Here is a 25,249-nt window from a genome sequence, read left to right on the forward strand (position 1 = left end):
CATTGCTGTCAATGTAAATATTTTCTAGATGCTGCAATGGATTTAGGACATAAACTTTATGCTTGTAAACAAATGTTGAACAGAACTGGACCATGACCACAAGCATCATTACACCATATAGCATGGGCAGATCATGTGACCTGTGGGCTGCCCATAGACAACCCAACTCATGTGTGCTATCATTAGCTAACGTCTAAGGATTTAACTGAAGAGTTTTGTAATGCCTACCTGTGTGCCTGTGAAATTATATATAGACTCCATGTTCTTCCCGTTGAAAATGTTGACCTAACAAGACAAAGCCAGACATGGATTGGATTCATGGTGGCAGTTTCCAGCAGGACTGTAATGATTTACATGTTCACATCATGACCAAAAATAGCCTTAAACTCACATAGCCGAGAGCCTTCTCGCCCCTAGGAACTCCAGTGACGTAATCTAGAAAGGCAGAAAGAATTAGAAATGAGATGGAAACAACAATGCCTTCACTTAGCAGTGAATCCATCTATCCATTCATTGTATCTATCAATCTAGAGCAGTGGTTCTCAAACTTTTTCAGCGTGAGGCCCCCCTTAGGGTGCATTCCTTCGCAGACCCCCCAAAGAAAATGTATGACAAATTTGTTCTAAAACGTAACATTTTAATTAAACAAAACATATTAAAGTATACAAAGTAGTGCTGTTGGTTAGTAACCTTATTTCTTTTTAGGTTTAATTACTCAGAATTAATGATAAATTAATGAATTTTATACATAAAACTGGGGCCCCCCTGGCACCATCTCGCAACCCGCCTGGTGAACCACTGATCTAACGTATCCATCCATCTGCTGCCAAAATCTGCAAACGATGAAAGATGCAAATCTTACCGTCTTCACCATCCTCATTAAAATCACCAACAGTCACAGAGTAACCTAAGACATTATGACAATAGTAACATTTAGCATTGTACTGTTGTATGAATGTTGTATAATGAATAAAACAGTGTGGTGGACACATCTGTTTACTGTAAAACATAATTGCATCTTTCAGGAGGCCTCATAATCAAAACAAAAACAGACTCACCCAAATAACTATCATCATACTGAGCCCCGGCTGACTTAGTTGATAACTGTTTACTGTATGGAGTGACGAGTGAATTCTTATCGTATCTGCTGATGACCTCACTGATGTCATCTGAGATCAGCTGGCCTGGAAAGGACAAAACAGTAAATGCACAAATATCAGTAACCTTCTCTATGTCAAATACACAAAGATGACCTCACGAGGATACAGAGATGTCTTCTTAATTCTCTATTTTCACATCGCCAAATTCATTGCCTGTTTGTAGCTCAACTGGTAGAGCACTTTGAACCCAGGGACACACATAATGATAAAAATATATATTGAATGGATTGCTTAGAATTAAAACATGTCAAATGCAGACATAAGCACATATTGGACATTTTGTTTTCTGATTATTTTAAAATTCAGACACATTATAAATATGGCTGCACATGATGCATGTTACATTCTCTTAGTATCAATGTTAAGGAGTAACTGCTTAGTAAAGCCATAATGTTACTATTTTTTCAGTGTAGCATTTCCAGTAACAAGCAATTTACTTATGTTAAAAATATGCAACGACAAAACTTTAAACCATGGTTAATTTAACAGATAAAACAGTTATCATCACAAACCCTCAAAACATAGTAAGCCAGGAGTAAAACCGTTGCATGTTCAACACTAGAGTTTCTACCCATATCACACCATCACAAGCTGGCATTACCATTTCTGAAAGTGTTTTACCCTCACAGCAGGGTGTGTAATCTTTATTACCCTCAAGAAAAAGGGACTCAGCAGAAAAACAAAACACAGTAAAAAGAAACAGCTACTAAACATGCTTATAAAATAAACTGTTTAAAACAGGCACTGCAGGTCATGAAATCAAGAAAAATGTGTAATGAATGAAAGGCTTTTTCTGGGCACAGTTTCTAACGTGACCCCACCCTATATGAAGTCATCATAACATAACTGCCAGTCAGTAAATAACTATTATTTCAACAGCACAGAGTATAATTTCAGTGAAACACAGACTCATCTCTGCTGCAGGAGACAGTACAAACACACAGTATCTGAGAAACATTGATCTAAAAGATGGACAGAAGATTTTTTATTTAAAGAGTCATTGCCAATGCTAATGTTGTTAAACTCTGCGTCACACACATTGTTCCTTCCTTGTTTGCCATAATGCTTTTTAATGTTGAATCCAGGGGATAATAAAATAAAATGGTTTACCCTGCCAGTAAAAACTTCCTGGTCCTCCAAGAACAACCCGATTCTTCTGGAAAAGACAAGAAAACATGTTTTAGAAATCTGTATTATCTAAATGTATCTCTTTATCCATATATCTGTATCTTTCTATTTATCTATCTGCATCTTTCTATTTATCTATCTCTATCTTTCTGTATCTATCTTTCTATTTCTGTATCTATCTTTCTATCTTCTCTATCTATCTTTCTGTATTTATCTTTCTATCTTTCTGTATCTAACAATCTTTCTGTATTTATCTTTCAATCTTTCTGTATCTAACAATCTTTCTGTATCTAACAATCTTTCTGTATCTAACAATTTTTCTGTATCTATCAATCTTTCTATTTGTATATATCTGTATCTATCTGTATCTATCTATCTATCTATCTATCTGTAACTATCTGTATCTTTCTATTTATCTATCTGCATCTTTCTATATATCTATCTCTATCTTTCTGTATCTATCTTTCTATTTCTGTATCTATCTTTCTATCTTCTCTATCTATCTTTCTGTATTTATCTTTCTATCTTTCTGTATCTAACAATCTTTCTGTATCTAACAATCTTTCTGTATCTAACAATTTTTCTGTATCTATCAATCTTTCTATTTGTATATATCTGTATCTATCTGTATCTATCTGTATCTATCTGTATCTATCTGTATCTATCTATCTATCTATCTATCTATCTATCTATCTATCTATCTATCTATCTGCATCTTTCTATTTATCTATCTGCATCTTTCTGTATCTATCTTTCTATTTCTGTATCTATCTTTCTATCTTCTCTATCTATCTTTCTGTATCTATCTTTCTGTATCTATCTTTCTATCTCTATCTTTCTATTTCTGTATCTATCTTTCTATCTTCTCTATCAATCTTTCTGTATCTATCTTTCTTTCTGTATCTATCTTATTTGAAAAATTAACCTAAATTGCAGAACATAGTTTTTGGTTTGCCTCCATTATGACAACATGCATTCCAGCTGGCATGGACTCGACAAGTTTGTGCAAAACCTAATGATCCATTTATCCTAGCAACAAGAATTCTGTTTAAAAAGACTTGTAAAAAAGTTAACAAGCCCAAAATCACAAATTTGCTCATTTTATAAGTGACTTAGATAAATTGAAGAATCTTGAAAATGTATTTTTAAGATGGACTCCTTCATATATTTATGACCCAGTCCGTGAAAACCCATCTGTTTATGTGACTTACTGTTTACTTCATAAAATCATCTTATGTAATATAAAATGATAATAACATTCTGTGAAAATAGCCTTAATATCTATACTTTAGACCGAGTAAGGTCATGTCAAAGATTGAAATCAAACTGTGATGCTCCTAATTGCTCCTTTTAATCTCATAATTAGATTATAAGACTTCAGTCTGGATTGCACAGACAGGGTTACATATTTATACGAAGGGAACAATTTTATGCAATGAAAAGATACCTTCACAAAGTCTGCACTAAAACCCGCTTGACAAAACCCTTGTCCCTCTGGTGTGCTTGATGTTTCTGACAGACAAAAAAATTTAAAGTCATTCACATGTTCAAAACAAGATAAGCAAAAATAGCTTTAAAGAAATCTGAATGGGAAAGATAATAGAAACAGGAAGGCCACATTCAGACAGAGGAACTGTCACCACCATATGACGTCTGGCACATCGCCTACTATTAACTCAGACGTGTCTTAAAGTCATGTTTGCTTAAGACAAAGACAGACAGAAAGAAAATGACTATTGCATCCCATAAATCACAGCTAAGACATTTCTGAAAGTGGATTTTGACCCAATAAGGGCATGAGCAAGCCTGAGAGGAAGAAAATCATGTAATCGTGTACATACTGGAGCGACAGGGTGAATACTCCACAATGCTGTTGCCCTTCTTCAGGAAACATGTCCCAACAGGCTCTCTATCTGATAATCCATAGGTACTCCACTGATAGAGAGGAGCACATGCCTAAAATATGGGAAACATAGATGTTACATTGTTACACTGCTTCTTACATTTCAGGTGCAAACATAAACTTTTTTGCTGTATATATGTTATTGGGGAAGCATTGTTTATCCTACATGGAAACATCAATTAAAATGGGGTGAAAACAAAAATAAACACAAATCAATTGGTGTGTTTATAAATTCATAGCTGACATAAGTTATATAGTTATATACAGATGTGCTTCCTGCATATTAAGACTGACCAGTATATGGTCCCCAGAGGAACGCACTGTCGCTCCAAACCATTGATTCGATTTAAACTCCATTTGTTGTCCATTGGAACTTTTCTTGTTATCTGTGATAGAAGAGATAGAGGAAAAGGGAGGAGTAGAGGAAGAGAGAAGACGGAAGTGACATTCATCAAACCCTTCACGCCTATACTCATCACACTCTGCTTTGCTTCATCACTAAAACCACACATGAAACAATCATGAATCAAAAAGTCCATGATTTAAACTCTTCCATTTACTGCAGCATAAAAAATAACAAACATTGAGTTATATGCTAATAGGCATCACATCTTATCTTCTCCAAAGCCAAACCATCTGAATTTCAATCCAAGGTCAAATACAACAGCTGAGTCTATTCATGGCATGTCAGTAATCACACAATATAGTTATCTAGTCCAAGCACAACTTTTAGACTAATAAAATAAGTGATAGAAATGCTTGTTTAGAGACAAGGGTTAGTTAGTTGTAAACTCTTATTTCCGTATAGTTACATAGAATCTCTGGAATGTTGATCAATTTGTGTTTCGGCTTAGCCTAAATTGAACATGACTTGAATGCTCCAGCTAAGAAAAATTTACATTTGTGAATGATAAAGGCCGAAACATGGTACATTTTACGCGTAATTGAGGGTTTGCATACAATATAATAATGATCATTATCAGAAGTGTGTGTGCGTAACTGCGTCCTGTACACATACCGCCAGAATTTTGAAACTCTTCATATATTGTACGCTTAGGTCGCGCATGCGTGTACATGAGTTTGTAGTTTCTCCAAACATCTGCATACACGTCGTACAAGTCAAATAAACTATGCTTTGGAAGGCTGTGCGTTCGAATGTGTGCATATGCGTAAAAAACTGACTGTACTCCAGGCTTAAAGGGACAGTAAGTAGGATTTTCTCCCTTTGTCGGTCTTTGCTTTTATAGTTTTTCAATATGGCGGAACGATACGGAAGCCTCCTTGGACTTACCTGTTAAATGTAAAAAAAAAAAGAAATTCAAAGCTTACAAAGAAAAGTCAGATCATTGGCAGAGGTCATTTGACACCAATGAGGACAAATTTATGAATAAAGACATTGATTTTGACTAATAAAATACTTAAAAAGCTACACATTGTCCTTTTAAGGTTAAATTAAAATTCCGGGGCAAATTACACAATAACAGTTTTTTTTTTATCAAAACTGGGGAGGTTTTGTGTGGTTTAACTGTGTTTTAGGATCCTTTGAAGATGGGTTTCGTAAACATGAATTATCTGTAAAAATGGTCAATCTGTGGAAATGACATTCATCAGCGTCTTCACTACTGAAAAATCCAGCCAAGACCAGCATAAGATGGCAGCTGGTTTTAGGTGGCAGTAGCTGGTTTAAGCTGGTCACTCCCCACATTATATACGTAGACACCTCATGACGTGCTGGAACACATCAAGCGTCGGCGCCATATTGGATGGGTCTCCTCACTGTACGCTAGCATCAGAGTCAATGGGAGTTAACGGAAAGAAAGCCATACTATGGCCGCATTTTGTGCAGCTTACGGTTGCAATAACCGGCGCAGTATTGATTCCAGATCACATGGGATTACATTTCACAAGTAAGATTGAACAATCATTTTGGTTATTTTACGTTATTATTTATAATATTATGTCAATGTTCAGCAGGAACTGGTACTCTCTCTCATGATCTCTCGCTGTTTTTTCTTCACATTTGAAGGTTTCCCAGTGATACAGGCATGAGGAGGCAATGGGAAGTTGCTATAAAACGGGAGGGTTTTGTTGTGACAGAGTCGTCAAAGCTCTGTAGCAAAGAGTATAGAAGAACAAGAGGGGAACTCTGATTCGTTTTTAGCAACAGCCACTAGATGGCGCTTCAGTAGCACGGCCGCTATTTGGAATGAAAATTCTCACAGCCAATTCATTCTCAATTCATTCATATTAAAATTAATTTAATACCTAATTACATAAAATACCTAATTACGTAAAAATTACATAAAAATTGTGTACTAAAGTACTTTTTAAGTAGAAGTAAAAAAAGTAGATGTTTAATGTACTTAAATTTAAACCAAAAACTTAAAATTATGAAATGTAGTGGAGTAAAAATTATGATAATATGCTTTGGAACATAAGTTTTCCAAAGAAAAACACTGATAAAATACAGATACTTGAAAATTTACTTTTATGTAGAAAGTAAAATACTTAAGTAGTGTCTGCCTCTGTCAATTTGCCATACTTAAAGAGCATAATACAAAGTATTTTAGCATGAAAGCAGTATTTTTCGATGTGTGACAGCGTCCTGTATCATAACTTAATCTCTGCCGCTTATAACCACTCAAACCGTGTGAAAATCCGGTAAAAATAGGGGAGTTATGATTATTCCTCATTAGAAATGAATGCAAGGGAGCGCACTGGAGACCCATCCAAGATGGCGGCCGCGCGATACGTCAGCTCCAATAGGCAGCTCAGTCTACGAGGTGTCTACGTATATAATGTCTATGGTCCTCCCAGCCTGGCAATGCTGGTCAATGGTGGGTCAACCCTGAGCTAAGTCTAGATAGACCAGCTTAAAAAGTATACAGGGCTGTGCCGATTCATCGTGTTCCCCATTGAAAAGACCTGCCTGAAATCGATTCTGAATCGCAAGGCTCCAATTCTGTGTTTCATTCACAGCTTGTGCGTGCAGCTCTGTGATCAGTAGGAAGTCCTTATCAATCTAAAATCACTATGAGTTTGAGTCGTTTATACATGCATTTAAAAAAGCAACACTCGTCAAACAGAATCATTCAAAAATAATTTTATTATCAAGAAAATACCTGAAACAATCTGAAGAACAGCGATATAAATATCCCTGTAAATAAAAAAATAAAAAAGCGTTTATAATGCTACTTCTTCTGTGGCACAAATGGAGTTTCTGCACGAAAGCGCCCTCTGGCTTTTGGATGTGGCGGCATTTCAACGTAATTCATTCAAATTCATTTATTGAGAAAACGCACATTTGCACGATTAATCGGCACAGTCCTATTAAAAAGTGACTAAAACACAGCTAGACAGACCAGCTTAAAAAGTGACCAAAACACAGCTAGACCAGCTTAAAAAGTGACCAAAACCCAACTAGACCAGCTTAAAAAGTGACCAAAACACAGCTAGACCAGCTTGCTACACCAGCAAAACCAGCTAAAACCAAGCCGGGAAAACCAGCTCACCAGTTGATGCTGCTCTAAGCTGAATTATTCAATAGGGTTGAATGCATTTGTGTATCACTATCTACTGGCATGGCACACATAACACAGCATTTTTAGTTGTGTACGTGGATCCATGTAAACTCAATTTTTTTGACAACATTGTTGTGTACGTGAAATTTTTCAAATGCAAAGGAAATTTTCCATTCTGCGTTGTTAATGTTAACGTTGTAAATGTAGCCACAGACAGAACTGAATTTAAAATGTGGACGATTTGTGACTGAGTTTTACCAGTACTGATGCAACTGGTGTATTTGTACATGTCCACACATAGCTGAGCTGTGTGCGAACCTGTTTAATGCTTCATCCACACATTAGCACACTTAGTAAAACAGATCTGTATTCTTTCCCTCCGGCACTGGTTTATCTAAGCCATGGTTTTATCCCTAGGAAGCACCAGCTGTTCATCTGTCTGTGCTACTGAGCTGGGAAACTCCCTGTGTGTTTCATGGTCAACAGTCATACAGATGGTCAACAACACCCAGGCTTTTGTAGAATTAAGCACTTACTTATTGCCAAACAACCCATAAGAGGGGCTTAAAACACAGGCATCCGAAACATTGTTGTGTAACACCATGTTGTAACAGCTCAGCACTCCATACACAGTGTTTTTCATCCCATACTTTAAAACATTGTGATTTAATCTAGGTCAAGTACTCCTCCAACAGTCAGTGGGTCAGCCAACACAGTCCATTATTATATCCAGCCATGTGTTTTACAGTAAATATGTCAGGATACAGTTAGGTAACAGCTTGATCGATAATGTTAAATGTTTCTTTTATCAAATAATAAATGCACAAAATAAAAAAAAACATATAAATAATATTTTGTAAGTGCAAAAAGTATTTAGGCACAGGCAGAAATACACACATATGCCAAAATAAAGTGATTTTCACTGCCAAGATGAAAATGGATGGGTTACTACAAAAGCAGCTCATATGCTTTGTGAACTATAAATTAATGCATGACAGGGAAATAAGCAATACAACAGCTGTTCCTCTTACTCAACTGATAATGCATGGTGCTAACAATAAGACCACCATTCGTTCGATTCCTAGGCAACATATACAATATATTTATTAATTTATATTTATACATTTATTTATTTATTTATATGAATAAAAGTGTCTGGTAAATGCTCAGTGCATACAAATTAAGGTGTTGCAATGCAAGTAACAATGAAACGAACCTCTACATTGCATTATTATTGTAAGTAACAAAAAAATATTTCTTATACAAAGCACTTCATCAGAGGAATAACTCTTATGCAGTATTCATATATGATTGTGCTTCTTTTCCTATATTTTTTCCTTATTGGAGCTAGTTACAGCTATTTCTTTCTTTATAGACAAGAGTCCAACATCAATTGCTTGCAAATTCCTGATATTTTCTGATTCCTGATAATATGTTTCCCAACACAATTACATTCATATGTTATGTCTAAATACTTCGAGGCCACTGCATGTTTTTTTTTTTATGAATTTCCTAAATCATGTAAAAAGAAACTAGAGAATTAGTTCAGCTGTTAGTGAGATCTCTTAAGAACGGCAGGATAATCCAAACAAAAACATTGTATTGTTTTATCAGCAGCGCTCTTGTAGTAATCCAGCTAGGCTTGCAGGGTGAATTAGGCCAGACCAGCCTAAAACAACTAGTGAATGCCAATGAGATCTGGCACAAAAAAGCTGGCACATACATTTAATTCAACTCAAGGGATAGCTAAATGTTGTCCTGTTACTGTTTGTGCTACTCAAGCCTTCATTTGAAAGTTTTAATAAAGCCAAAACTGCTTTTATTCCTCTGTAAAATAATTCCAAAAGAAACATTGAGCAAAAAATCTAGTCGTAGCAGTCAAACACAAGAATTTGTTTATAATGAAGAGACAACTCGTCTATTCACACGCCATTGCAGGCTATTGGCAAGCATGTGAATTCAGAAAAACGACCGTAACAATCGCGTAGCCCTAGATGAGTCTTGACATGATCCCAAACTCCCTCCCCTGTTTTTTCCTCCACCTATATATATAAATATTTGGTGCAAAGCTAATACATGACCAAACAAACTGCATTGCAGATGGTCTCATAATAGGACTAATAACCCTGACACTCTTTCAACTAGCAAGTAGTATGAATTTATACACTAAAAAAGCTTGGCACACAGTACACTATTATTGCTGAAAACACAGTGTCACAGCTTACCAGTGCTGTCAAACTCAATCTGTGTGCATGTCTTGCCACTTTTATTCCAGGGACAACTGAAGACAGCTCCCCTCTCAGTGACCGCTGAGGGGGTTTGATCTGAAGTGTTTGCCCTGGGAGCACCCACCAGTATGTTTAATCTGTAATAAGAGAGGAAAATTAAAGATGCATCATTGCACTGGCTGATTTTTCTGAAGGAGCAAAAATATCTGAAGCATTTTTATTTACATTTACGCGTTTGGGCAGATGCTTTTATCCAAAGTTACTTACAATGCATTACAAGGTATACATTTTATCACTGTGTGTGTTCCCTGGGACTTGAACCCACAACTTTATGATGTACTACCGCAATGCATTACCACTGAGCAACAGGATCATGCAATCCATTGCTAATGAGTTAATTAAAGAAATGTGTAGGTTCAATAATAATAATCCATGAGATAATATTGTTAGAAAATATTTGAAAGCAAAAATAACCACTTAAATTGTCATGTTGTTTTATGTTATTTAACTTCTCTTTTACTGTTGGCCTATTAAATGTTACATTAATACAATCCTTGTTTAATTAAAAGGATTTGGCAACAATAAAGTAGCGAATATACGCTAATGCATCTGTAAACAAAAAGTTCAAATAAGTGAGCAAGTAATAAATATAGTAGTAGTATTATATATCTGTATGTTAAAATCGGCCCTATATGGAAAATATTAAAGTTATTTTTTATTATTTGATGCAGGGATGAAAAATGTATGACAATAAAATAATAACATTTAATTTTAAAAGAAACAATTAATTAACTATTAAAATAATATATAGGTCGATCTCTTTCCACGTTGCACATTTGTGTGTCTTTGTTGTGTATCTTTAGGAGTTCAATGATCTGGATATAAATCAAAATATAGCAATCACATTTTTTGTTTGGGAATCAACACCCCTTGATTTAAAGCAGACGTCTATAATGGTCGTCCTTTTAACGAACGTTAGTCCACTTACTGTTTGTTATCGGGATTGAAAAAAGCCACAGAAAATCCAAAATAACTTCCTGGAGGTCCTAAAAACACAGAGGGTTTGCTTATGTCCAAATTAAAAGACAAGACGTGTTCGAGGGAGAAAAGAGCCACGAGAGCCCAAAGTCGACAGCAGATGAGATGTTTGCCCATGTTTTGTCTCTCAGAAGTCTACAGTAAAACACTAGTAGCAGAAGATCGCGCTGTGTGTGTGTGTCTGGATCAGCAGCAGAGATGTTCAGCACTGACTTCACACTCCATAACACGCGAGATGACTTTAATCACACGCAGAGGTCCGTTACATTATTGCAGCAGACGACTAAAATAAAGCTGTCGGTTTCCAGTCCAGTCCTGTCCGAGAAAATGTAAGCAAGCGTCTGAAGTAGGACTCAGGACTGATGGAGTGCGTTGGGATCGGGATGTCCCACTGTACAGGAAGTAAAAGGGCGTGTTCGACTTCATCCGGTGATGCGCACAATGATCGTCTTTTGACATCAATGTGCCGCGAGAGCGATGCGAGAGTAGACTGATCCGCATTATTTATAATCGCTCTCGCGGTACTTTGATGTCATTGGATGCGCAGCGTTGCATGCAGTGGATTACCACTATCATAAACCTGCCTACGGAAACGTCACGGACGGTACGTCATGGGGAACTTCCGCAACTTTCATCGGTGGTGGGCATCGTCTGCATATTAATTAACTGGTCAAGAGCAGATGCTTAATCTTTTATCATCCCATAAAAGTTTGGGATCTTTGTGATCCCAACGAACGAACTGCCTTACACGTTTAAGTAGAGTGAAACAGCGCCATGTGTTGAGCTTTATCTTCGGTTGGTTTACAACAAAATAATGAGTTTATTTTGGGATATTGTACATCCAACAGGTTGCTTTCGCTAAATAAACCCCCATGCGTCTTTATTTTGCGAAAAAAAAAAAAAACTGATATGAATGAAACATTTCAAAAGTTAACATGTAACCCATTTAAACCTGACACGAGAAAATACATTTTTACATTATTAAACTTAAGTATTGAATGACTCTGATGGATAGTCTACTTTTGATCAATAAGATGTGTTTAAACTTTATCTGTAAGTTCTAGATAGCTGTGGCAAACAAACACAAAACAACATTTCAGAGACTGTGGATATTTTATTCATATATGGACTTGTCGGTGAATCATTGCTTTCACAGTGAAGTATGCCTACAAGAATGCGCTGCTCTGTAAATCCCCCAGGGTCCCTCAGTGAGGTGTTACAGACGCTGCACTTTAGGAGGAAACATTGGCTGGATTTTAAGGTTGAATATTTTTGGGAAAAACTCAAATTGAGATTAATATTATAATAATAATATTGATACAGCGACAGTGACACATTGCAGTGTCTAAAAATGCAATTAAAGACACTAGTTGTAAATTGGTACAGAGGCAACATAGGCTACTCACTCTCAGAGGAACAAAGTAACGTTTGTCTGGTTGTGCGTGTGGTCAAAGGGGATTTTGGTACCATGTGACATTAGAGTGGCAGAACAATTTGTTTTGTAGACAAAAAAAAAACTTGTCTTTTTGGCAAGGTTACAGTGATTTATTTGTAGGCCAAATGGTGTATTAACTTTTTAGCATGAAACAGTGCTGAACCAGTTTTTCCAAAAAGCCCTGTTTACATTTATTTCTTTACTTTCGGAATTTATTCTGTGTTTGTGGACTTTAAAATGTATGTTGTGTCTGTCTGTCATCAATTAAACAGGAAGAGGTGTGCATCTTAAGACAAAACAATAGCACTGATATGTTAAAATATTTCAGTACAATGTGTTTGAAATGAAAGTAGCTAAAACATGCATTTTGGTCTGGGAATAGGATAAGCCCTATCTGGGCAACCGCCCCTAAATGATTTTTTTTAACAGGGGAGGAATAGAAACATGAGGAATAGAAACTACATGCACAATTTCCTACTAAGTTTTAAGTGGTTTTAAAAGTTAAAGGCTGGTTTTACAGACAAGGCTACCTAAAGCCAGGACTAGGCCTTAGTTAAATAAGGATGTTTAAGCATCTTTAATAACCATGCCTTAAAAAAAAGACATGGCACTGGCTTATTGTAAGATCTGTCAGGGTAAGTTATTTTTTGTGGAGACAACTCAAAGTCTGGGACTAGGCTTAAGCCTTGTCTGTGAAACCAAGCCAAAAATATCTTAAGAGCCATGTTATATATTAAATTGTATTAAATAACTGCATTTACAATTTTTTATTACAACATTTTAAATATAAAATACACGATTAAAGCATTTAGTACTGTTTCAATTCAAGATAAATGATTTCGGATTCTTTTGTGAGAACCGAACGGTTTTCCAAACATAACTCCTTTTTGACCTCTATTAAAGTGAAGGAGGCAGGGAAAGGGTGTGAGGTCATGTCTTCTCGTGCAGATCATAGGAAATACCAGTCCTATGACCGTTTCTGCATGTCATCCCTCTCTCAACATCCCAGGCCAAGTTATTAGCAGAGTCGTGCTTTTAAAAATCTTTATGACCTGTTGCAAATTATCTGCATGGATTTGTCTGATGGTCCTTGCATTATTAAAGATATGAGATTAAACAGATGCCCGCTCCAAGATAAGCTCAGGAAGACATGTTTACAAGAACAAGGTTTTACAACAGAACATAGAAATTCCACTGCAATAAATACAAGTCTAAAAATGAAGAAACACTGTTGCCATTTACTAAGCCTAAACCTGCTTTTTGGGAAAACATATGCTTTTATACCCAACATATGCTTTTATGCTTCTTATGACAGTAAAAGAAAAAAAATGTTTTTAGCAAACTATCATTTTAAAATATCACTTAAGTCTCAAACTAATTCTCAATACCAAATGCAACAAATGAATCATCTCAACTCAAAATCCGTATCTGATATCCTTTTATTTACAATTTCTTGTGGCGTGTTGGTGGAAGGGAATTTTAAAACAATTGAATACAAAAAAAGACAAATTACTAGCTCATCTTTCACTCTCGCTTTCCAAAAGCACTTCAAACATCAGATCAGACTAGCAATGGTGCCTCTTTCCACATCTCTTATTGTAAGGCCAGATGCCACGTCTGCATCCGAGAGATTTCACATTCAACGCCTCAATCTCATCAGCTGATTATTGAGCACATGAAGGTCAGCGTTACATTTATTCACCACTTACATTCTGATCCTGATACAGGCATGCAGTTGGTTACATTTTAAAACTGAAATGATACAACTCAACTGATCTCTTCATATTCATTGAAGTAACATTTCACATCAGCACAGGAGGAAACGGATTCCAATAGTACTTAACATTACATCTCTAAAAGGAGGTCACTGTAGTTTATGCTGGGTTTTCAGCAGCATGGCCTTACAAAGACGATCATCAAATCAAATCTTATTTCAAAGAATCAAATCAAAAGCCTAATAAATATTTTTAGCATGTTCCCATTGTAGAACCGCATGGGATCAGATGGATCTAAATGTAAGATCTTCACCTGCAAAACTGTGCTTTTGGGGGTAGATTGAGATTTAGACAAATATTGAAAAATAAAGGAAACAAATCATCAAATCGGATAAAGAACAAGAGCCACAATTACTCCATTTTATCCTGTAGTTTCCCGGGATGAAGTCCTGGGTGATGAAGGTGTGTATTGCAGGCAGAGAGGTTTTGGTCATGGCAATTTTGGTGGTAGTTATTAGTGAAAACACTGTCATTCACTTTAAGCCATGTGTAGTTCATGATTGATGCAATAGTCCCAAGTCTTTACATATCCAGGTCCAGTGTGTTTAGCTCCTCCTCCAGTTCATCTAGATCCTCACCAGTAAAAAGGTTTTCATCCACAGGCACGTCCTCCGACTCATTATCCTCACCGTCCTCCAGTGTCTGGTCCTGGCTGTGTTCTCCGTTCTCCATGGCTCCACCTGAGGCCTCGCTAAGTTTATTGTCTATAGGGTGATCAAAACCACAAAATTAATTATTGATAAATAATATCTGAAGGCTTGCAATAAACATTTATTCTATTTCATCACAGAATAGAATTTCTGGACGACAACCAATACCTGATTTGAAATAATTTCATTGGTTCAGAAAGAACATTTTTTTAACGTACAGTATTGTTCAAAATAATAGAAGTACAATGTGACTAACCAGAATAATCAAGGTTTTTAGTATATTTTTTATTGCTACGTGGCAAACAAGTTACCAGTAGGTTCAGTAGATTCTCAGAAAACAAACGAGACCCAGCATTCATGATATGCACGCTCTTAAGGCTGTGCAATTGGGGTATTAGTTGAAAGGGGTGTGTTCAAAAAAATAGCAGTGTCTACCTTTGACTGTACAAACTCAAAACTATTTTGTACAAACATTTTTTTTTTCTGGGATTTAGCAATCCTGTGAATCACTAAACTAATATTTAGTTGTAGGACCACAGTTTTTTAAAACTGCTTGACATCTGTGTGGCATGGAGTCAACCAACTTGTGTCATCTCTCAGCGGTTATTCCACTCCATGATTCTTTAACAATTCATTCACATTTCTTGGTTTTGCTTCAGAAACAGCATTATTGATATCACCCCACAAGTTCTCAATTGGATTAAGGTCTGGAGATTGGGCTGGCCACTCCATAACATTAATTTTGTTGGTTTGGAACCAAGACTTTGCCCGTTTACTAGTGTGTTTTGGGTCATTGTCTTGTTGAAACAACCATTTCAAGGGCATGTCCTCTTAAGCATAGGGCAACATGACCTCTTCAAGTATTTTAACATATGCAAACTGATCCATGATCCCTGGTATGCGATAAATAGGCCCAACACCATAGTAGGAGAAACATGCCCATATCATGATGCTTGCACCTCCATGCTTCACTGCGTACTGTGGCTTGAATTCAGAGTTTGGGGGTCGTCTCACAAACTGCCTGTGGCCCTTGGACCCAAAAAGAACAATTTTACTCTCATCAGTCTACAAAATGTTCCTCTATTTCTCTTTAGGCCAGTTGATGTGTTCTTTGGCAAATTGTAACCTCTTCTGCACATGGCTTTTTTTTAACAGAGGGACTTTGCGGGGGATTCTTGAAAATAGATTAGCTTCACACAGACGTCTTCTAACTGTCACCGTACTTACAGGTAACTCCAGACTGTCTTTGATCATCCTGGAGGTGATCATTGGCTGAGCCTTTGCCATTCTGGTTATTCTTCTATCCATTTTGATGGTTGTCTTCCGTTTTCTTCCACGTCTCTCTGGTTTTGCTCTCCATTTTAAGGCATTGGAGATCATTTTAGCTGAACAGCCTATCATTTTTTGCACCTCTTTATAGGCTTTCCCCTCTCCAATCAACTTTTTAATCAAAGTACACTGTTCTTCTGAACAATGTCTTGAACGACCCATTTTCCTCAGCTTTCAAATGCATGTTCAACAAGTGTTGGCTTCATCCTTAAATAGGGACCACCTGATTCACACCTGTTTCTTCACAAAATTGATGACCTCAGTGATTGAATGCCACACTGCTATTTTTTGAACACACCCCTTTCAACTAATTCAACTAATTGCCCAATTGCACAGCCTTAAGAGCGTGCATATCATGAATGCTGGGTCTCATTTGTTTTCTGAGAATCTACTGAACCTACTGGTAACTTGTTTGCCACGTAGCAATAAAAAATTATACTAAAAACCTTGATTATTCTGGTTAGTCACATTGTACTGCTATTATTTTGAACAATACTGTATTTAAGGGAAAAGTAAGTATTTGACACATCAGCATTTTTATCAGTAAGGGGATTTCTAAGTGGGCTACTGACACAAAATTTCAACCAGATGTAGCCATCAAGCCAAATATTGAATTCATACAAAGAAATCAGAACATTTAAGTATACAAATTGAGTCATAATAAATAAAGTGAAATGACACGGGGAATAAGTATTGAAAACATGAAGAGAACAAAGTGCAAAATGGCATAGAAAGCCTAGCCTGACTACGTCAGACTTTGTACTTCCGCTAAATTTCATTACGCTTCTGTACTCAGTCTGAGATACCTCCCATTCAAACCGTTTTCCTCAGGTCTCAAAACAACCGTCGAATCAACAAACAGAGGGCGGGCTGAGAGCCGTGACGTAGACGCTAAGCGCCGAATGTATGGTTGTAGTTTGTAGTGGACATGGAGGCACAGAAAGCTGTTTGCTCTGTTGTGGAGAACCGGCACTTGCCAACTTAATCCCGAACAAGAAAAGTGTTTGTTAAACATTTTGAATGGAGATTATGTTGTTGCCCTACTCCCGACAGGTTATGGGAAAAGTTTAATTTATCAACTATTACCGATCGTCAGCGAGAAACTGTGTGCAGCACAGCTTGACGTGCACAACAATCGAGATATCATGGAAGGAAATTTCTTTGTTCACAGTTAATGGTGGAGGACGCGTGGGCAAACATTCTTTGGTGACGTTCCTGATTAACCAGAAAAAAAGGTAGGAAGATTTAATTTACATATGGTTATGGCTGTCTGGTGGAAGAGTTTGAGAGGAGAGAGGGGCGTTCCTCCACTTAGACGTGAGTGGAAAGACACCGTAAGGATAGTGTTCAACTAGCTCTGGCCCGATTTACTTTACATAATCTGCAGAAGTCGTTCATAGCCATGTTAACTCCGGTATTTCGCTCGATGGGTTTTTTTTCACATCATACGCGTGTTTTACAGCAGAAATTTGATGCGGCTGAGCTGGCGCATAACGCACATCATATCCAAACGTTATGTGATTGGTCTAAACGTAAGCCAATAATTTTAAACTTCAGACAAGCCCCTCCCATGAGAAGGAAAACGATTGTCAATTATGCCCAGCCAGACTCGGTCTATGAAGCGAAGCAAAATAGCAGAGGATGGTTCTACCAGGCTATAGAAAGCCAGGAGATCACCTAAATTCTGTCAATATTGAGAGAAACCCTGCCCGCTATCAGTACTTATTAATATCAGCTGCTTAAGTCCTAGTTGATGGCCTATAAAGGCTTCTTATTACTCAGGAGGCACACTACAAAGCTGATTCATGATGGGTAAAAGCAAATAACTCAATCAAGATCTTCGTAATCTTATCGTTGAAAAGCTTTTTGATGGGAATGGTTATAGGCACATTTCCAGAATGCTGAATGTTCTTATGAGCACTGTGGGGGCCATTATCCGAAAATAGAAAGAGCATCACTTCACCATAAACCGGCCACGATCAGGTGCTCCACGTAAGATCCCTGTCCGAGGAGTCCAAATAATATTTAGGAGAGTTCTCCAAGAGCCAAGAACCACTCGGGCAGAACTTTAGGAAAACCTTGCATCGGCAGGTACTGTTGTTTCAAAGAAAACTATAAGCAATGCACTGAATCGCCATGGCATCCATGCACGCTCAGCACGCAAGACTCCATTGCGGAACAAAAAGCATGTTGAGGCTCGGTTAAAGTTTGCGAAAGAGCATTTGTAGAAGCCTGTGAATTATTGGGAGACTATAGTATTGTCAGATGAAAGCAAAATTGAACTTTTTGGCAGTCATTCTACACAATGTTTGGAGAAATATTGCACTGCCCACCACCCCAAGAACACCATACCAACAGTTAAGTTTCGGGGTGGAAGCATCATGGTTTGGGGCTGCTTTTTAGCAAGGGGTTCTGGCAGACTTCATATTATTGAATGCATGATAAATGGAGAAATGTACCGGGAAATTCTACCAGAAAGCTGAAAATAAAAAGAGGGTGGACATTTCAGCAAGACAATGATCCCAAACACAAGGCCAAGGAAACAATGAACTGGTTTCAAAGAAAGAAAAATCAAATCATTGAAGAAAATCTATGGAGAGAACTGAAGATCAAAGTTCATAAAAGAGGCCCAAGGAACCTTCAAGATTTAAAGACCATTTGTGTGGAAGAATGGGCCAGAATCACTCCTGAGCAATGCAGACGACTGGTCTCTCCATACAAGAGGCGTCTAGAAGCTGTAATCACTAACAAAAGCTTTTCTACAAAGTATTAAATAAAGTGTGTTCAATACTTATTCTTCGTGTCATTTCACTTTATTTATTATGACTCAAATTGTATACTTAAATGTTCTGATTTCTTTGTATGAATTCAATATTTGGCTTGATGGCTACATCTGGTGGACATTTTGTGTCAATAGCCCACTTAGAAATCCCCTTACTGATAAATATGCTGATGTGTCAAATACTTATTTTACTTTTTTCGGCTGATTCATCATGTCAAATCATTGGCAGCATCTGTCTGAGAGTCGGATCACTCTGATCGGCACAGCTAACCAGTGCACAAGAAGAAAAACGAAATTGACGAAGCAAACAAACAACGTAGTTGAAAGGGAACAAACAAAATGCCCATCCCATTTTTTTATCTCTTACTCAAATGTCGTGAATATTTTCAATAAATCACAAACGAGCGAGCACTGTTTTGCTTATTTTTTATCACAGCTGTCATAGCTCTTTCAGTTTCCCATTTTGAGTAATGAACAACTATCGCCACCCGTTGGTAGGGAAAGTTATCTTATCTCATGCAGACGCAGAACGAATGTGCAACTTGACCGTCGTCTGTGTGCCAGGGCTAGAGTTCTCAACGGGTCGGGCCAGCCCGACAAACCCGACGGGACCCGCGGATTCGGGCCGGGTTCGGGTAAAAAATATAAGCAAATGAGTCGGGTCGGGTCAGACCTCGGGCTTAATTTTTTACGCTTTGTGAAAAAAATACTAATCATTCCTGCTGTTCACCGTAAAGAAAGTCTGATCTGGCTGCTGCGTGCATCACAGAGAGGGGCGGGGGATAGCAATAAGCTCCGGCGCGGATCAGCAACGGATCGGTGCATCCCTACCTACGTGTATGAGAAAAAAGGCAGGGGGGGGTCGGCGGGGTCGGGTTCGGACAGATAATTCGCGTTGATGTGTCGGGTTACATCGGGTCCGGGCTTTAAAAGCCACGGGCCGGGTCGGGTCGTAATTTTCAGGCCCGTTGAGAACTCTAGCCAGGGCAACTTTAGACCAAGACGCAGCCAGCACTTGGGCAATGTGAGCCAACCTCACAGTCCGCACTACTTTGTTGGCATCGGTTTTGGTGTGTCCCTACCCTAACAGGTTTAAAAACTGTTAAACACATCACATATAACTGGTAACCAATGAATGACCAGTGACACTCTCATACTCGCCCTTTAATCCCACTAACTTCATACACAAACATATACATAAACTAAATTAAAACATTAAGATTTTTAAGAAACCACTTACCATCCGTGTCATTCGTGGGTCTGGTAGAAAATCTGTCAGCCGATGCAACTGTTATATTGGCGTTATCAACCTCTTTAGGTACAAATCTAGCAAGGTCGAGATCCTGAATGTCATCAATGTCGTTCACCTAAGGGAAACAATCATTTCAATGATGCTGAAACATTAAAAATGGCTGTCTGTTTTGCACAAAAACTTTTGGAATTTTAAAACACCAATTCTATATTGTACAGTTTTGACTATAACAAAAGGTGCAGTGTTGCATTCAGGGTTAATATCAGATTCTCACCTCATTGGAGCCATCCTCACTGTAGTCATCATCGTCTTTTGTGTATTTAGTATCATCAGCCTCCTCATCATCATCATCAACAAGCTCAGGCCGGAACTCAAACACTTCTCTGCCACTGACCTGCAAGACAAGCCCCCAAACAATTCAAAGTTAAAGACAATATAGACAGGTTTGTATGAGAGGCAAAATAACAGCATCAGCAATCCATAATATCAAAGCTTTGCTGCCACCCCCTGGTAAAATGATAGCATTACACTCCGAATGGCTATTTACATCAGGGAAAACAACAAAATAATACATTCCTGTGGTGAATGTGAATAAAATAAAATCATTGACATCATCTTTGCTTACCCCCAGTGCTCTGCCAGCTTTAAAGTCGGCTTTCTTCTTTTCCATGTCCTGCTCTATTCTAGCCAGTTTATCCTGCCTTTTCCTTTTCTTCCAGGCCAAGAATGTTTCCAGAGTTATTCGAGTGACGTTTACTCCAAGGGCAGCTCGCTGCAATAAGAAGCAATCATTATGACAACATATTTTAAATAATATACACATTTTGAGATATCCTATTTTTGTTTACCCTTACCTCAGTCTCTATCAAATCCTCCAGTGAAATCTCCTCCTCAATCTTTTCTTCTTTCTTTTTATCCTTTTTCAGAACAAAGCCTGCAGGAAGTGCGTGGCGGTACATACAGTTATCACCGCCTCCGGGACAAACCCAAAACCAGCCGTATTTGTTGTTTTCAATAGCATCAAGGAAATATTTGCAGACCTTAAAAAACAGACAGATGAGATTTAACAAAACAAAAAATCATAATAGGAAATGTAAATCATTTAGTAACATGTCAAACATTAATACTAATGACTATTTAAATCATTTGTTACATTTGTTTCAGTGTTTTTTATTAAAAACTCTTTTAAAACCTACAATTTGCGTTTTTGCTTTCTTCTTTTCATTTTCGCCATGTTTCTTGTTTATAACTTCCTCAAGCTTCTTTTCATCCCAATTTTCCATGGTGTCTGTAAATTTTAAACCAAGATACAAATTATAAAAGATAAATTTACAGAAATAACACACACAAATACTGTACTGACATAACAATATTCACCCAACACCACACCCCGGCGTGCGGAAACAAAATGCACACAATAACATACACAAAAAATACATTATAATTATTTATTTCTGACGGACAATTTTGATTATAAATGTAAAATGTAAATTTTTTCTAGTAGCCTAGTAAGTTATTAACTGTGTTGACTTGACACATTTGCAAAGCTGTAACAAGTGGCATCCTCTTACTATTTTACATCTGCGATAATTTTATTTTGCCATAATCTGTCCATCAGTGGCAAGGCCATACATTTTTAACTGAGTGGACCTTGAAATAGTGTGGACCTGAAGGCCTACATGTAATTTAAAATTACTTAATTTTACAATATGGTACTTTCATTTTATAAATTAAATATAATTAATTATAGTAGCACAAGAGCAATTCGCAAGTGTTACTTTGATGTCACCAGCCTGTCTGTTTTTACATCGCCTCATGAAAAAACAAACCTAACGTCTGGAATACATGTTGGATGTTGCATCTACAACCAATGCGCCTTATAATGCCATTATAAGAGTAACTCAGTGCACTCACCTTTCTCGAGGTCTTCATCTCTTCCATCAACATACAGACTTCTCTTCTCACATTTTCTCTCCAAGGTGAGGTCATGGGAGAATTTACACTTATCACCTTTGGTGCACTGGCCTTGTTTAAAGAAAGCACAAAGTACTGACTTTGGATCCACACCTGAAAAAAGAAGAAGAATATTATCAAATAATCACTACTAAAACACATTTGTTATTCAGAAAGCATAACTAAAATCTGTAACTATTTTTAGTAGTGATGTCCCGATGCCTCCGATCTTGAAATATGAATAGGCTGTGTGTTTTTGACAATGAGATGGACAGCATAGGCTAACTGCTATTAAATCCAGATAGACTGCAGGCTATATGGTACGCCCTATTATAAAAAGCATTGAAGAACGTGGGGAACCAAACTGTTCCCCTTTGACTTAAAGAAAATCCTTTAATTTGAAAATACTAAGACAAACGTTGGTCTTCAAAAAGCATTTTTCCAGAAAAGTAAGTTTACACTTTGAAAGGGGGGTTGTCTTATAATTAGGGTTGAGTTATATTCAAGACAATACGGTACTTCAACAAAGCTGTTTATTCAGGTTTGTTTGCAGAGTTATGGCTGTAAAATTGGTCAGCTGAACCATTCCTTGATGCCCTTACTTAGTGTGTGGTCATTTTTTACATTTGTTATGAAAGTAAATTATGAAAAGGTTTAAATTTGCTTCGCTCATCAAATGGTGCAAGTCAATCATTATTTACCTTTGCTGACTTTTTGAGCTGCTACGACTGGTTTAAAGAGCTCATTCAGCTCAGAGAGCTCCTTCTTCTTGTCATCCTTCTTTTTACCCTTTTCACCTTCAGCAGCAGCAATCTACAAACAAACAAAAATGATTACAATTCTGGATCACTGGTTGAGGAATTTATAATAGAAATCTGACTAATAAAATTAGTGCTATTATTCGTTTTCTTACCTGTCTTGCATTCTGCTGTCCAAACTTGACTTGCTGTGTGACTGCTTTGATAAACTTCTGTTGTTTTGCTCCCTTTTTGTTTTTCAGACCAAAGGTTTTGTCCTGCAATAAAGATCATAGTTACAATATAATCATGGGATTATTTTCCTACATTAAGAAATTGTTTAACAATGGTTTGAATGGTTAGAGATGACATATTTAGTCTGTAAAAAGCCAGCTAAAGTAATTTACTCTTTTATACCAAAATTATATTACATATTAACGCATAATGTAAAAAAAACATTGTGAAATTATAACCTTGTTATCCTTATTGAAATGTTGTCAAATATTGAAATCGGTGTGAAATCAATGAATGAAATCATACTTGTATGCCTGGATTTCACAGACAGGGTCATAAATAGTTTATGTATATATCTATATCTATTCACAAAAGTATATTAATTCAACAAATTATAAAAAATATATTTTTGGTAAGGGTCTCTCAAAACCTAACAAGCTACAGACCACTAAGTTACAACTTGTCTATTATAGGTCAAACAATCATACGACCCAAAAATGATGTCTATGTTGTAGTAGGCTCACTAAGTTTTGACTTTTTGGGAGATACTAAATGTTAGCAGCAGTGCTCATCTCTTTACTTATTTCCCCTTTAAACAAAATCATGCTGACAGGAACGGACAGACAGTTAAACTGTCTGTTTAACAACTACTATATACTCATCGTCGTGCCATTCCATTCATTTTAGACATTAGACGTAAATAAAACTTGCTGAAATGTGTCAGTAAGTAAATCAGAGCACAAGGCCCGGTGTTCGGCATGCTGCATGTGTGCGAAAATGTCCCAGATCTCACCTCAATAATCTTCTCTTTCTTCTTCTCCTGGGTTTTCTTATTGCCGGTAGCTGGAGCTGGCTTTTTTGGAGGCATCTCGTGTAAGATAGACCACTATAAAAATAGAGAAATCCTGATACCGTATGCTGTGTGTGATCACAGGTAAGCTACGGCTAACCGCACTAGCAGCCGCACTGCATTCTGGGAGTATTGGAGCGCGGCGCCCGGCCACGATGTGACCGCACATATTGTGAAACAGCGACCTCTAGCGTGAGTTTCCGGAAATGCTTCCTAGTTTTAATTTTGAAGTGAAATAAACTATAGACCTGCTGACCAATTTTACAGCCATAACCCTGCAAACAAACCTGAATAAACAGCTGTGTTGAAGTACCATGTTGTCTTGAATATAACACAACCCTAATTATAAGACAACTCCCCTTTCAAAGAGTAAACTTACCTTTCTGGAAAAATGCTTTTTGAACTAGCAGCCGCACTGCATTCTGGGAGTATTGGAGCGCGGCGCCCGGCCACGATGTGACCGCACATATTGTGAAACAGCGACATCTAGCGTGAGCTTCCGGAAATGCTTCCTAGTTATAATTTTGAAGTGAAATAAACCATAGACCTGCAGATATCAGTAGTCTTTTCATATCAAATTCTTGATATTAAATTTTTTTTAAATAAAACTTATTTAATAATAATGAATCACATTTACTTAAACAATACACATCTCCTTTTCTATATTTCTGTATTTATGTGCACTACTTTGCACTCTGAAAAATGAAGATGCTTAAAGGAATTGTTTACTCACAAATAAAATTTTGTCATTATTAACCACAATGACTGTTTGTTTGCTTGTTTGTTTGTTTTTACGTAGGAGTGGATGGTGACCTGACTGCCTTGTTAAGTTTCAAAAGTACACAAACACATCATTAAATACCTTGTATGAATATATTTATACAATTAAATATATTAAATATAATGATTGTTTGATGATGCTTCTATAACATGTGTTTCTCTGCCTGAACTAGGCATACGTCTTTCATGCAGTTTTAAGAGATTACTTGATTACTTAAAACAATGCACCCGTAACAACGTGTTTAACAATCTTTGTAACAACCAAAACAGCAGTGATATCCACAACCAGTGTTCGAATTGAGAGTGGCTGGGGCCGGACCTCCTAAGCATTGAGGGTCCCCAAATAAACCACAAAAATGTAAATTAAAAAATATGTTTTATTAATTTTTTTCCGTGCTGCTCTGCCACAAAGCGATAATGTCCATTATTTGTCACAATTTCGCAATAAACTAACGCTGCGTCCCAAACCGCATACTTCCATACTATATAGTAGG

The 25,249-nt window shown here is 37.1% G+C and overlaps 2 protein-coding genes across 2 annotated transcripts in view; both read right to left on the reverse strand.

Annotated features, from left to right (window-relative positions):
• The window catches only part of itgav (integrin, alpha V), a 35,608-nt gene extending 24,231 nt beyond the window's left edge, over positions 1-11,377 (reverse strand). The window contains exons 1-10 of the mRNA XM_065249054.2: positions 10,929-11,377; positions 9,938-10,077; positions 4,486-4,577; positions 4,130-4,244; positions 3,736-3,800; positions 2,271-2,316; positions 1,059-1,184; positions 863-907; positions 392-435; positions 229-285 (exon numbers count right to left, since the gene is read on the reverse strand). Coding sequence (XP_065105126.1) covers positions 229-285; positions 392-435; positions 863-907; positions 1,059-1,184; positions 2,271-2,316; positions 3,736-3,800; positions 4,130-4,244; positions 4,486-4,577; positions 9,938-10,077; positions 10,929-11,095 — 897 coding nt within the window. The 5' untranslated portion in view covers positions 11,096-11,377. The remainder of the gene's footprint in view (positions 1-228; positions 286-391; positions 436-862; positions 908-1,058; positions 1,185-2,270; positions 2,317-3,735; positions 3,801-4,129; positions 4,245-4,485; positions 4,578-9,937; positions 10,078-10,928) is intronic.
• A 2,457-nt stretch (positions 11,378-13,834) lies between these two features.
• Positions 13,835-24,105, reverse strand: zc3h15 (zinc finger CCCH-type containing 15). The gene is made up of 10 exons (XM_065292814.2): positions 23,919-24,105; positions 23,068-23,169; positions 22,856-22,967; positions 22,116-22,268; positions 21,398-21,489; positions 21,056-21,241; positions 20,827-20,973; positions 20,476-20,595; positions 20,190-20,316; positions 13,835-14,892 (listed from the first exon to the last, which is right to left on the reverse strand). Exons 1-10 carry the CDS (start codon positions 23,991-23,993, stop codon positions 14,711-14,713), a joined length of 1,296 nt encoding a protein of 431 aa, XP_065148886.2. The 5' UTR covers positions 23,994-24,105; the 3' UTR covers positions 13,835-14,710.
• Positions 24,106-25,249: the final 1,144 nt, after the last annotated feature.

Source organism: Paramisgurnus dabryanus, chromosome 15 (genome assembly GCF_030506205.2).
Source record: "Paramisgurnus dabryanus chromosome 15, PD_genome_1.1, whole genome shotgun sequence".
NCBI classification, from domain to species: domain Eukaryota; kingdom Metazoa; phylum Chordata; class Actinopteri; order Cypriniformes; family Cobitidae; genus Paramisgurnus; species Paramisgurnus dabryanus.